Source organism: Lonchura striata, chromosome 29 (genome assembly GCF_050655825.1).
Source record: "Lonchura striata isolate lonStrDom1 chromosome 29, ASM5065582v1, whole genome shotgun sequence".
NCBI lineage: Eukaryota > Metazoa > Chordata > Aves > Passeriformes > Estrildidae > Lonchura > Lonchura striata.
The window spans coordinates 4,577,136-4,589,824 of record NC_140731.1 but is presented as its reverse complement, the minus strand read 5'-3'; the positions used below and the strand labels follow the sequence as shown (position 1 = coordinate 4,589,824).

General features: G+C 53.1%; 1 protein-coding gene across 2 annotated transcripts; it reads left to right on the top strand.

Annotated features, from left to right (window-relative positions):
• The first annotated feature begins 1,911 nt into the window (after positions 1 to 1,911).
• Positions 1,912 to 10,404, top strand: LOC110477837 (pro-glucagon). Of its 2 annotated transcripts, none has more exons than XM_021543949.3 (4): positions 1,912 to 7,150; positions 7,686 to 7,788; positions 8,484 to 8,630; positions 9,315 to 10,404. In XM_021543949.3, the coding sequence occupies exons 2-4, from the start codon at positions 7,694 to 7,696 to the stop codon at positions 9,322 to 9,324; spliced, it is 252 nt and encodes an 83-aa protein (XP_021399624.1). In that variant the 5' UTR covers positions 1,912 to 7,150; positions 7,686 to 7,693; the 3' UTR covers positions 9,325 to 10,404. The 2 variants fall into 2 exon arrangements, with proteins under 2 accessions (XP_021399624.1, XP_085419138.1); XM_085563012.1 differs by having other exon boundaries at positions 3,311 to 7,150; positions 8,481 to 8,630.
• The last annotated feature ends 2,285 nt before the right edge of the window (positions 10,405 to 12,689 follow it).

Below are 12,689 nucleotides of genomic sequence, written 5' to 3'. Positions count from 1 at the left end.
ATTTAGGACCAGTTCTAGGCTCAAAGCCAGCCCAGAGGGGCCAAATCCGGCGCTGCCAGGAGTGTCTCTGGTGGAGGCAGCTCCTGCCCCCGCTGGGGGTCCCAAATCCTCCTGCCCGATGTCTGAGGATGGTCAGGATAAATCCTGCAGCCTGTGCTGGGCCAGGGCCACATCTGAAATCTGGGCTCAGACTGGGGCCAGAAGAAAGACCTCGAGAGGCTGGAGTGAGTCTAGAGCCAGGAATGGAGCTGAGAAGGGCTGGAGCACCAGGAGAGGGTCTGGAGAACTCCTGAGGAACCTGGGGGGCTCAGCCTGGAGGAAAGCAGGTTCAGGGGAACCTTGTGGCTCTGCACAACTCCTGACAGCAGGGGACAGCCAGGGCAGGCTGAGGCTCTGCTCCCAGGGAACAGGGACAAAATAAAGTGCCTGGGGAATTTAGGTTGGGTACTGAGGAATTTCCTCAATGGGTGTTTGTCCAGCCCTGGCACCGGGGCAGAGGTGGAGTCGTCACCCCTGGAAGCGTCCATAAACCACGGGAATGTGGCCCCTGGGGACCTGGGTTCATGCTGCTGATGCTCTTGGAGGTTTTCTCCCAGCCTCGATGATTTCTATGACCGGGAAAAGGAGAGCTCGGACAACCCAAGGCAGCCAAAGAGCCGAACTTCCCAGCTCCAGGTGAAGGAGCTGAGGCTGAAGGGTCCTCACCGTGCAGCTGCAGCTCCCGGGGCTCATCGCTCCTCTGGAGAAGAGCAGGAGCTGCAGCCAAGCCTCGGCGGCTGAGCAAACACGGGCGGCTTCTGTCCAAGCAGGCAAGTGAATCTGGAGGCTCAATTTGTCATCTAATTGCAGCCACACCCCCCAGGATTAATTGCTGCATTTGAATTCAAAGCAGGGCAGATTTATGGCTCCATCAGGTTTCATCAGCCGTTACTGGTGATTGATGCCCAACTAAAAGCACTGCAAACAGCCAAAAAAGGGCCCTAATAGGGTTTTTTTCAGAGTTAGGAGTATTTGGGCTGTTTAATCATCCCCAAGCCTGCAGGAGGGGGAAATTAAAACCTTGGCCACATTTGCTCCAGACTCCAGTGAAGGTTTTGGCTCATGCACGAGTGGAAGTTGCCTCAGGAGGGTGTCCAAGATTTCCACAGAATTATGGGCAGGAAGAAGAGTCGGGAAACAAAAGCCTGATGTTTTTCCACATTCAAAGCCAGAGGGACATTTAGCAGAAATAAACCTTTAATCAGGATAAACCATTAACTATCATCTGCCTCTGTCTCAGGTAAAGAGGGGAAATTAACCCCACCCCGCCCCAAGATCAGTGGTTGTGAGGCTGCAGGTGTGTAACCACCGAGGTGCTGGGTCAAAACCATCCCACAGCCTCCCAAAAACATCCCACAGCCTCCCAAAACCACACCACAGCCTCCCAAAAACATCCCACAGCCACCCAAAACCACACCACAGCCTCCCAAAAACATCCCACAGCCACCCAAAACCATCCCACAGCCTCCCAAAAACATCCCACAGCCTCCCAAAACCACACCACAGCCACACAAAACCACACCACAGCCTCCCAAAACCACACCACAGCCTCCCAAAAACATCCCACAGCCTCCCAAAACCACACCACAGCCTCCCAAAAACATCCCACAGCCACCCAAAACCATCCCACAGCCTCCCAAAAACATCCCACAGCCTCCCAAAACCACACCACAGCCACACAAAACCACACCACAGCCTCCCAAAACCACACCACAGCCTCCCAAAAACATCCCACAGCCTCCCAAAACCACACCACAGCCTCCCAAAAACATCCCACAGCCACCCAAAACCATCCCACAGCCTCCCAAAAACATCCCACAGCCTCCCAAAAACATCCCACAACCTCCCAAAACCACACCACAGCCTCCCAAAACCATCCCACAACCTCCCAAAAACATCCCACAGCCTCCCAAAACCACACCACAGCCTCCCAAAAGCATCCCACAGACACCCAAACCACACCACAGCCTCCCAAAAGCATCCCACAGCCTTCTCAAACCACCCCACAATCCCCCAAAACCATCCCACAGCCTTCTCAAACCACCCCACAATCTCCCAAAACCATCCCACAGCCTTCTCAAACCACCCCACAATCTCCCAAAACCAGTGCTCACAGCCGGTGATGCCCAGAGCTGCCCCAGTTCAGCTCCTGTGGGGTCCCAGTATGAACCAGCAATCGCTGGTGCTGGGCCCTGAGGGTCTGAGGCTGCTCAGAGCAACCAAGGATTCCCCAAAAACATCTGATAGTATCCAAGAAAGTCCTTCCTCGATAAAGGAAGTGGAAACCACCTTTCAGTGTAGGAAATCGGGCTGGGAGCACACAGAGAGTGAAGGAGCACCCCGGAGGGTCAGGGAGCAGGAGGGAGCACCAAGGAGGGCCAGGTGTGGGAACTCAAAATGTCTCTCAGACATTTTTAGAGGTTCCAGGCCTTGGTCAGAAGCATTCTAGACCCTGGCAGACAGCTGGAAACAGCTGTGATTTTGAGTTTGAGCCATGGAATGAGTTACCAACTTTGGAGGTGGAACAAGCAATCACAAAAGGTTAGATAGTATAGTAAAAGTAATTACAAAGTAGAGGGGAATTTTTTTTAGTATTGTACAGGGGGGTTTTAGCACATGTACAGGGGGTTTTTACTTTGTACATGGGGGTCAGAAGTTCTAAGATGGAGGAAAGTGGGCTGATCCTGTTCTTCCTCCTTCTTCTTCCTTACCTCCATGTTCTTGGTGATGTTGGCACTCACAGATTGGTTTAGAGTAGAAAAGTACTCTGTAATATAGGTAGTGGGTATTAGGGGATAACTATAAACATGTAATATGTAATATATCATATAAAAGATAGCAGCAGGCCTGGGTGGGGGAAGAGAAGAAGAAGACAGCAGACGGAGAGGATGTCAGGGTGTGTGTGTGCCTCTACCCAGGCTGCTGACCAAGCAGCTGCAGCCCGAGAAGAAAATCTTTTAGATAACCAACAATAAACTGCCTTGAGACTGAACAGCTAAAGCCTGCAGAGTTTTTCTTTGGAAGCACGGGTTGGAGGAGGAATTTGACCACCTTATGAGACCCCAGAGCAAGGCTGGGTTCCCACAAGGGATCAGAAGGAGCAGCCAAGGAGGGCCAGGGCTGGAGGCCACGGAGGGCTCGGACCCCAGGTGTTTTAGGCAGCGTGGGTTCAGCCACAAGAGCTGAAATGCACCAGTTCACCCAGGTGAGAGCACTGAGCCTCCAGGTGACCCCAAAGCTCCCAGCCATGAGGAGGAGCAGGGGCACCACGAGAGGTGTCTCCACGGCTGGGGACCCACCGGTGTCCAGATCCCAGGGGTGACGCCCCCATGCTCAACCCCAAAGGGTTTCACCTGCAAATCCCGTTTTCTCACCCATCTCCCAACAGGCTCAAACTGGTTTCTGCTCCAACCCCCACTGATGAAACCACTTCCACTCTCCAGGCTCACGTCCAAGTTTCCCATGGGCAAAGCCTGTCCTTGGCCCCCAGTGGCTCCGTGTCCAGGGATCATGGATACTGAGAGCTCAGGGAAGGCGCCTGGGGACAGAAGAGTGCTGGGAGGTGGGGACGAGAGGGACCTCACCCAGTTTGTCACCAGCAATGTGAGAAGAGTCATAAATCCATCAGAAATGGGGATCCACCACAGGGATCAGCCTGAGCTGGGTTTTGGGAAGGGCTCAAGTTTTGACTTCTCACAGCTCAACCCATCAAGTCCCACTCTTGGCACCAGCTCAGCTTCCCACCCCACTGCTCCTCCCTAGCACCAAGCCTGTGGGACATCAACTCCGAGATGTTTCCTGCCAAAAAACCAGGCACAAAGGGGAGAGGAAATAATCCCCAGCCCTTCAGAGCTGTGAAAATACCTGGTGAGAGCGCAGAGTTTCGCTCTGCAGTGGCCCCTCCCTTGGCTCTTCAACACCTGCAAAGCAAAACAGAAAAAACCAGCCCAAAAAATGCTGGGACCAAGCCCAGGCACTCAGCGTCACCAGGGAGGTTCCAGGTGGAACCACTGACCTAAAGAGGTTTTTCTTCACCAGATTTGCCTTGGCCACTGTGGCACCTCCAGCTTTGGTGGGGAAGAGGAGGCCACAGACTCCTTCATGAGGAAAACAGGAGTGAAAGCGCTGATCCCCAGGGCCCCGGGCTCGGAACCACAGCTGGGGGACAGATGGGGACGTTCTCCAGTCCCTGCCCTGGGTTAGAGCCTGGGCTGGGCTCTCAGAGCAGCAAGGAGAGCCTTCATTCTTCTCTATTAGCCATAAACCCCTCAAAATGAAGCATCCCTTGGTTTGACCCCACTTCAGTAATCTGGGTTAAATTTAAGTGCAGGTTTAAACATAAACTTCCCTGCCCATGGCAGGGACATGGAACTGGATTTAAGGTCCCTTCTAACCGAAATCATCTGGGATTCCATGACTGTGGCAAGCACATTTCTCTCCCTTTCAGGATTTTTCATAGAGGTGCACAGAGAGAGATGAAAGAGAAAAAAAATATATTTCTGCTCCTTGTTTTTCCTATGTGTTTGGAGAATTGTTTACTTGGAGTGAGTGCTTGATTGGATTCTGGTGAGGATTGTTTGAGCCTGATGGCCAATCCAATCCAATCCAATCCAATCCAATCCAGTCCAATCCACCTGTGTCTAGACTCAAGAGAGTTGTGTTAGAGAATGTAGTATGTAGTTTTAATCTCTTCCTTTTTATAAAGTATATGAATGTATTTTAATATAGTTATAATAAATAAGTCATTCAGCCTTCTGAATTGAGTCAGACATCATCATTTCTTCCCATTGGGTTCACCTGCATTTACAATGCATGACAAACTCATCGTGTTCCCAGGCTGATTTTGGACAGCCACAGCAGGACCATGTCCCACCATTCCCATGGGAGCAGCCTTGGCTCCTCCTGCCTCTTCCCACTCCTGGAGATCAGCTCATCCTCATGAGAGCTCCTGGGACAAACAGGAAAAGGGCCGGATGGGCAATGGATGAGCTTCTCCAGAGTCGATGGATGTGGAGTCTGGACATGCTCCAGGAGTTCTCCCTGATCAGCTTTTCTGGTCCCTGTTCCATCGGAGCAGGATGCTCTGGTAGCCTCAAAGCTGCTTCTCCAGGGATGTTCCCAGAGCCAGAATTTTACTCCAGACCATCCCAATTCGGCTGTGATGTCACTCTGATGTCACTGTGATGTCACCAACAGCATCCCCAGCTTGGGGCCTCCCACCCCCAACACCCCCAAAAAGAGAGACTCACCACAGTCCTTGGAGGGGAGTTCTGGGAGCTTCGGAGAAGGGAGGAGGATGAGGAAGGGCAGGGGAGGAAGGATGGGCAGGGAAGGACGGACAGACAGGCAAACGCTGCCACCTGCCGTCATGAAAACCTCTCAAAGTGCCGAACTGGGATGAATTCGGCTCTGCGGGATCCCGAAGCTCAGGCTCCTGCTCTTCCAGCCCGGGAGAGCCACCGGCAGCTCCATCCCGCTGGGAAAGGGAGCGTGACTGGCTTTGCTTGGAATGGGGAAGCGCCAGGTCCCAGAGGGCTGCAGAGAATCCCCCGGGGGCTGTGGGGACAGGACCCCACGGGACATTCCCTGAAGATGCTCCAGCACCGGGAGCCGCGGTGAGGAAGCCGAGGAGCCCAGAGGAGCATCGGCCGAGCCGAGCGTCCCCTCCCGGAGCTGCCGCCTCCGCAGCGTGACCCCCGGGCCGGGGGGACATTGCAAACGGCCACATCTGAGCTAATCTGGTGGCACTAATGACAAACATCCCGCCCGAGTGACGGGCAGCAGAGCTGGCTCTCTCCTCCCCAGATTCAGCTAATTAATGTCCCCCTCCCTCGGGTGATGTCAGGCTCCCTCAAAGGCCGTGAGTGGCCCTCATTAAAGGCTCCTCAGGATGAGCGTCCCCCGAACAACGACCTTATTTTGACAGTGGCGGTAATTACAGAACTCTCCGTGGTGGAATGACAATAATTACCCAGGCGAGAGCAGAAAGGTCCCAGGGGGAGAGCACAGAAAGAAATCTGCACCTGGAGCCCTCATCTCTCCTGGTGGGAGAGACAAAGCCCAGCTCCCTAGGACTGGCTCTTTCCTGGGAGAAAAGGCACATTCAGACCCCCAAACACCGAACCCTGGACATTCTTCCTTGGCTGGAAATGCCCCAGAGATCTCAAACCTGCCCTGGAAACACCTCCTGCCATCCCCACTGGGAATGCAGAGCCCCCAGGAGCCCACCTGCCCCCAGGTGGGGAGAACACCAGGGAGCTGGATCTGCTCCCACCCACCCTCCTCCGGGCCCAGATCCAGCTCTTTAGGGCTGCCCTCAATTTTCCCCTTCTCCTTTCTCCTTTTTCCATTGCTGGATTCAAGGATTTGAAACAAACGAGCCCAGTTCCTATGGGGCACCCAGGAAAACTCTGAGTTGCAGGTGCTCCCAAGGCTCCTGGGCTGAGCCTGGGTATCTCACAGGGATCCAGAAGTGCAGCCCCTCATGGGCCGCATTTCACCCCCAAATCCCATAAATCACAGGCAGCATCCCTAGTTTCAGGTCTGCACTCAGGGAACCACACCAGCCTGGGATCACAAGTGGATCTGCCTGGCTGAGGAGCTGCAGCAAGAATTTCACATGGCTGGAAGTGTTTGGAGACACAAATCATTGGTTTATGCCTTTGCTCTTTTTTCCTTGTTTCTTATCTCCAGTGAAGGTGCTGGAAAGGGGAGCCCGTGGGCAGGAATCCGTGCAGGACACACTGTGCCAGCAAGAGGCCACCTCACCCGAGAGGAGGAAACCCACAGGTCAGTGCTTTGGTCCAAAAAGTAGGGGGGGAAAAAAGCAAATATAAGAAAAACAGCAACAACAATTAAAAAAAACTTCATTGAAGGCGTCAATTGGAAAATCCACCAGTAACAATATTGTCTGCAGCAACCCCACTCCTGAAAAGCTGTAATGATTCACAGTGACCCGTCTGAGGAAAAGCAGGATACCTGTGACCCACCTGTCAGCTCTGGGCATCCTCCAGACGAGCTTAAAAGCACCAGAGAAGAGAAGGGTTCAGCCAGAAGCAGCTCGAAGGAGGAAAATCAGATCTGGTGTGGAGGGAGCAGCTCAGTCCCCAAGGTAGGTACCTCTTCCTTCCTCCCTTCATCCTCTCAATCTCCAGAGGAATCTAACCAGGTGAAGAAAGCATTTGGTGATGGGCAAGAGAAGTCTGATTTTTGGCAAATAGAGGGTGGGAGGTGGTATTCTATTCCTGCACAATTTCTGAGGTGTCCAGCAAAAACGAGGAATGTAAAATATGAATAAACCTGCTCATCTGGAAAGTGCTTTTCCAAGCAGTGGGAAAGTGCTCCAGCACTGTGGTGATAATTCCAGGATAGAAATGTCACCCCCAGATAGAAAAGGGAGGTTTGGGATAAAGTTCATTGCAATTTTATCTTTGAGTGTCGTTCTGCGTGCCCGCACCGGGAATGTGCCCACAGGGAAGGGTGAGGATGGGATTTGCCCCACACACCCACCCCAGTCCTGCCCTCACCCCTGGAAGGGGCTGGTCCACGTGGAGCAGCCCCGGCTGTGCTGCCAGGATGTCCTGCAGGGCCTGGGGGCTTGGTGGGGATGGCAGCCAGGAAATTCCCTGGATTTCTGCCCCCCCCAGGAGCTCCGATGGTGCGGTGGCTGTACCTGTCAGGGCTGGTGTTCGCCGTGCTCATCCCGGCCGGGTGGCAGCTGGCTCCCGAGGACTTGGAGGACCTGTCCAGGTACGGGGCTGGGTGGAGCAGGGCTGTGGGAGCAGCTTATCCCTCTCCATTCCTGTGGCTGTCCCAGATCTCCATTCCAGTGTTCCCGTTTATTTTGTATGGATCCAAACAAACTCCCTCCTAACTCCCCACAGCCCAGGAAGGGACATTCCCTGTAGGGAATCCCGGGATTTCCTGCCTGGGTCAGAGCAGAGACACCCTGCCCCAGGTCAGCCCGGCTGGGGCTGAGCCCCATCTGGGCTGGTGCTCCCATGGCACAAAGTCCTTTGGGAACCTTCTGCGGGGAATCCCAAAATCACCCTGGAGCTGCTGGAGGATGATCCAAACCTCGGAGCAGCCCCACGTTCCTGCTCTGACATGGGAAGCAGGGACCAGGGTGGAAGTTGGGATCCACCAAGCCAGAAAGAGGGGAATGATTTGGGATAGGACACTGGATGTATTGGATGCCAGGAAAACCCAGGCCAGGCTTGGCAAATCTCCAGAAACTGAAAGAAGAACTGTGTGTTTGATTTGTAGGAATCATATTGAATATTCCAGATTTATTCCTCTGCACTGTTCCATCTTTTCTGGGGAATGATCTGCACAGGGACAGAGTTTGGAGGGCACAGCCCTGCCCTGGGCATCGCCTGGAGGAGGATCCTGCTGGGGTGTCTATTAAACCCCATTTTCCTCCCTTCTCCTCCCACCCCAAGCAGATGGAAGTTGTCCGGACCCCAGAACTCCCAGAGCTTCCTGTCCCACATCAAGCGGCACTCGGAGGGGACCTTCACAAGCGACTTCACGCGGTACCTGGACAGGATGAAGGCCAAGGACTTTGTGCATTGGCTCATCAACACAAAGAGGTGCCGGGAGCAGGGAGAGGGGTGGGATTGTGCTGGGAAACAACCACCCACCACCCCAATCCTGATCCTGATGGAGAGCTGGGGAGGGACCTGGAACAGTGCCAGGACACAGGGAATGGCTCCCACTGCAGAGGGTAGGGATGGATGGGATATTGGGAAGGAATTCCTCCCTGTGAGCGTGGGGAGGCCCTGGAATGAATTTCCCAGAGCAGATGTGGCTGCTCCATCCCTCGCAGTGTCCAGGGCCAGGTTGGAGCACCCTGTCGTAATGGAAGGTGTCCTCCCTTGGCAAGGGGTGGAATGAGATGAGGTTTGAGGTCCCTCCCCACCCAAACCATAAAATCCGTGGATCTGGTGCCAAGGCAGTGTTGGACTCCCTTTTCCTGTTGCCCAACAGCTCCTGGGGATCCTCTGGTCTCCTGTAATAAGATCAGGAAAATGGAGGCATTTATGGTGGGATTGGAACTCTGGGATGGGAAGGGGCTGTTTTGTCCTTCCCGTGATTTGTCCTCACATTTTCCTCCTCATTCCAGCCTTATCCTCCTGGGATCACTGGCGTTTCTGCTCCAGCCACTCCCAAGGGGCGGCTCCTCCCTGAGCAATGGAACCCTCCCTGCCCTTTCCCAGCTCCTGATTTTAGCAGGAGTTTCCATGCCCTGAAGCTCTTTGGGGTTTGTTTTTAAGGTACAATTAACAGCAGATCCAGGCAGCAGCTTTCCAGCCGCGTCCACGTGGAAGGTTGGGCCTCTCCTCACCTGCCGGGATCGGAGCTCCAAAGGAAGGATTCACCCATCACCTGCAGCTCCTGGACCCAGCCCGTGATCCCTGGGAGCTCCACAGGAAGGATCCACAGCTCCCAAACCCAGCCCGTGATCCCTTGGAGCTCCACGGGAAGGATCCACAGCTCCTGGACCCAGCCCGTGATCCCTTGGAGCTCCACGGGAAGAATCCACAGCTCCTGGACCCAGCCCATGATCCCTGGGAGCTCTACGGGAAGGATCCACAGCTCCCAAACCCAGCCCGTGATCCCTTGGAGCTCCACGGGAAGGATCCACAGCTCCTGGACCCAGCCCATGATCCCTGGGAGCTCTACGGGAAGGATCCACAGCTCCCAAACCCAGCCCGTGATCCCTTGGAGCTCCACGGGAAGGATCCACAGCTCCCAAACCCAGCCCGTGATCCCTTGGAGCTCTACGGGAAGGATCCACAGCTCCTGGACTCAGCCCGTGATCCCTTGGAGCTCCACAGGAAGGATCCACAGCTCCCAAACCCAGCCCGTGATCCCTTGGAGCTCCACAGGAAAGATCCACAGCTCCCAAACCCAGCCCATGATCCCTTGGAGCTCCATGGGAAGGATCCACAGCTCCCAAACCCAGCCCGTGATCCCTTGGAGCTCCACGGGAAGGATCCACAGCTCCTGGACCCAGCCCGTGATCCCTTGGAGCCCCACAGGAAGGATCCACAGCTCCCAAACCCAGCCCGTGATCCCTTGGAGCTCCATGGGAGCTCCACAGGAAGGATCCACAGCTCCCAAACCCAGCCCATGATCCCTTGGAGCTCCATGGGAAGGATCCACAGCTTCTGGATCCAGCCCGTGATCCCTGGGAGCTCCACGGGAAGGATCCACAGCTCCTGGACCCAGCTCCTGATCCCTGGAGCTCCTCCTGAAATCTGCCCCCATGGATCCGCCGTCCCTCCAGCCTGGATTTCCCTCTGGCTTCCTTCTCCCCGCAGTTTTCCCTAAATGCCAATAAAACCTTTGCTCAATCCTGCAGCTGGTTCTTGACCTCTCCAACCTTTCCAAGCATCCCACTGGGATCCCACACAGACCCCGGGGATTTTAAGCCTCTGACTCCCCACTTGGTGCCTCATTTTTCCCTCAGTTCCTCAAGTTTTGGATAAAAGATAACCAGGATGTGCCCACCTGACCTCACAGACAAGGGCCAAAAGCAGTTGGAGAGAAATTCAGGTAAAACCCTGCAGTAATACCCTTTTTGGTGTTAAATTATTCCAATTTAACCTGGATCCGAAGAACCTCCTTGGAGTTAATTTAGTTCCAATTAATTATGGGGCAAGTGAGCCCAGAAAAAGCTCAGAAAGGCAGCAGAGAACTCTGGATGGGGAATTTCCCCACTCCAGGGCATTCCTGTAGTCCCAGCACAGCCAGGGTTGGCACAGGGGACACATGTGACACAGCTACTCGCACTGAGAAATAAATTAAATTTTTAAATATAGAATTAAAAACAAAATCATGTTTTAAATATAATCCTTTTAAGATAAAATAATTTGAAAAAAATAATATTAGAAAATACTTTTAAAATATAGTAGTTTAAAAATTAAATAATTTTAAATAATCCAAAAAGTAGAATAATTTAAATATAAAATAGTTTTAAAATTAAAGATATATTAATTTTAGAATAATATAATTCTAAAAAGAAAATATTTTTTAAAAATTAAAATTCCCCCCTTGGTTTTATTTCCAGCCCAGAGCGTTCCCAAACTCCCTTGGGATAAAATATATAAAATTATTTCCACCTCTCAGAAAGAGAGGTGGAATAAATAATCCCAGAATTTTCACAGAAAGCACAAAAACAACACAAAGGAAGTGTCAGCACCTGGTTTATTCCGTTTGGTTTATTCCCTGTTTACAGCCTTTGTCATCCCCACTCCCATGGATTTCCTTTAGGGAATAGTCTGGAAGGCCCTGGGGGAAGTGGGAGGGGATTGATGCCAGATTTCACTTTCTGGGTCATTCCAAAGATATTTCGGATTTATCCATAAGCAGCTCCAGGAACCGTTTCTGGCAGGTTTTCTCCCCATGTTGTTTTCCCCTGCACAAGGAAATATTAAATCCTCCCAAAATATGGAGCTGTCCATGACTTTCCTTCCTTCCTTCCTTCCTTCCTTCCTTCCTTCCTTCCTTCCTTCCTTCCTTCCTTCCACCCTCCCTTCCTTCCTTCCTTTCCTTCCTTCCTCCCCCCCTTCCTTCCTTCCTTCCCCCAGCCCTGTCTCTCTATTCCCAGAGAGAAAAACAAAACTGGAAAACCAAACTTGTCCAGGTGTAGGATCCCACCTATCCCAACTTTCCCTTTCTCCAGAATTTACTTAATTTTTCAGCCTCCTCTCCTTCCTGAAGGCCCAAGGCAGCTTTTCCTGCCCTGCCACTGGCAGGAGTGAAGCTCCACTTCCCAAACCCCATCCATCAAATCTGATGGAGTTCTGCCCTCCATCCTTACAGAGCAATTCCGCATCTCCTGTTCCCCAACCATTGTCCTTTTGGGGTGGTTCCATGCAGGGAAAGGCTCGGGATGGGTGGGATGAGCTGATGGCAGGAGTGCTCATGCTCCTGTCCCAGCTGCATATTCCAGGAGGCTGGAGCATGTTCCTCCTCTTCCCTCTGCAATGTCCTCCCTTCCCAGCTCCACAGCCCCCAGCCCCAGCCACACATCCCAGGGGGGCACCAGAGCCCCCCAAGCCCCCAAAATGTGGGAAGAGCTTCGGGAGCTTCTCTGCTTCCCAGCCCCTCCCTGTGAAACAGCGGGAAGGGAGGAGGAAAAGGCATTCCCAGCTCCCTGCCGGCCCCGGAGAGGCTTTGCAAGGACAGGGGTGGAGGAAAAACCAGAGTCCAGGGAGGTGACAGGAAGAGAAGTGGAGGAACAAGGGCTGGGATTCTGGGGGTGCAAAGCTCCACATCTCACCTGGCTGCTCCCACCACCAAAATCCAGGGATTTTATTTTTAAGCTTCCCTTACGGCCATTTTAGAGCTGACTAAAAAGGGACATTTCTGGATTTTACTGCTTTCAGGCTGGCGGCAGAGCCCAAAAAGCACTCTCAAAAAAGATGGGAAAATGGAGCATAGGGAGCAAATGTTTTTCCTTTGTGTTATCCCCAGTGCTCAGGGGTCCTTCACCCCAATTTCTGAGATGCTCCCAATGCTGGCCCACCATGGAGAGCATTCCTCTTGTACCAGTAAGAGACTGAAGTTATCCAGAGGAGAATCCCAAACCAGACCAAAACCCCAGCTGTGAGGAAGGAGAAGGCACCAGATTGAGCAGGGAA

Excerpts from the sequence above, each read along its gene's own strand:
- LOC110477837 (XM_085563012.1), top strand. The coding sequence starts at position 7,694 with ATGGTGCGGTGGCTGTACCTGTCAGGGCTGGTGTTCGCCGTGCTCATC. Across the intron at positions 7,789-8,480 it reads GACTTGGAGGACCTGTCCAG|CAGATGGAAGTTGTCCGGAC; the intron begins GTACGGGGCTGG and ends TCCCACCCCAAG.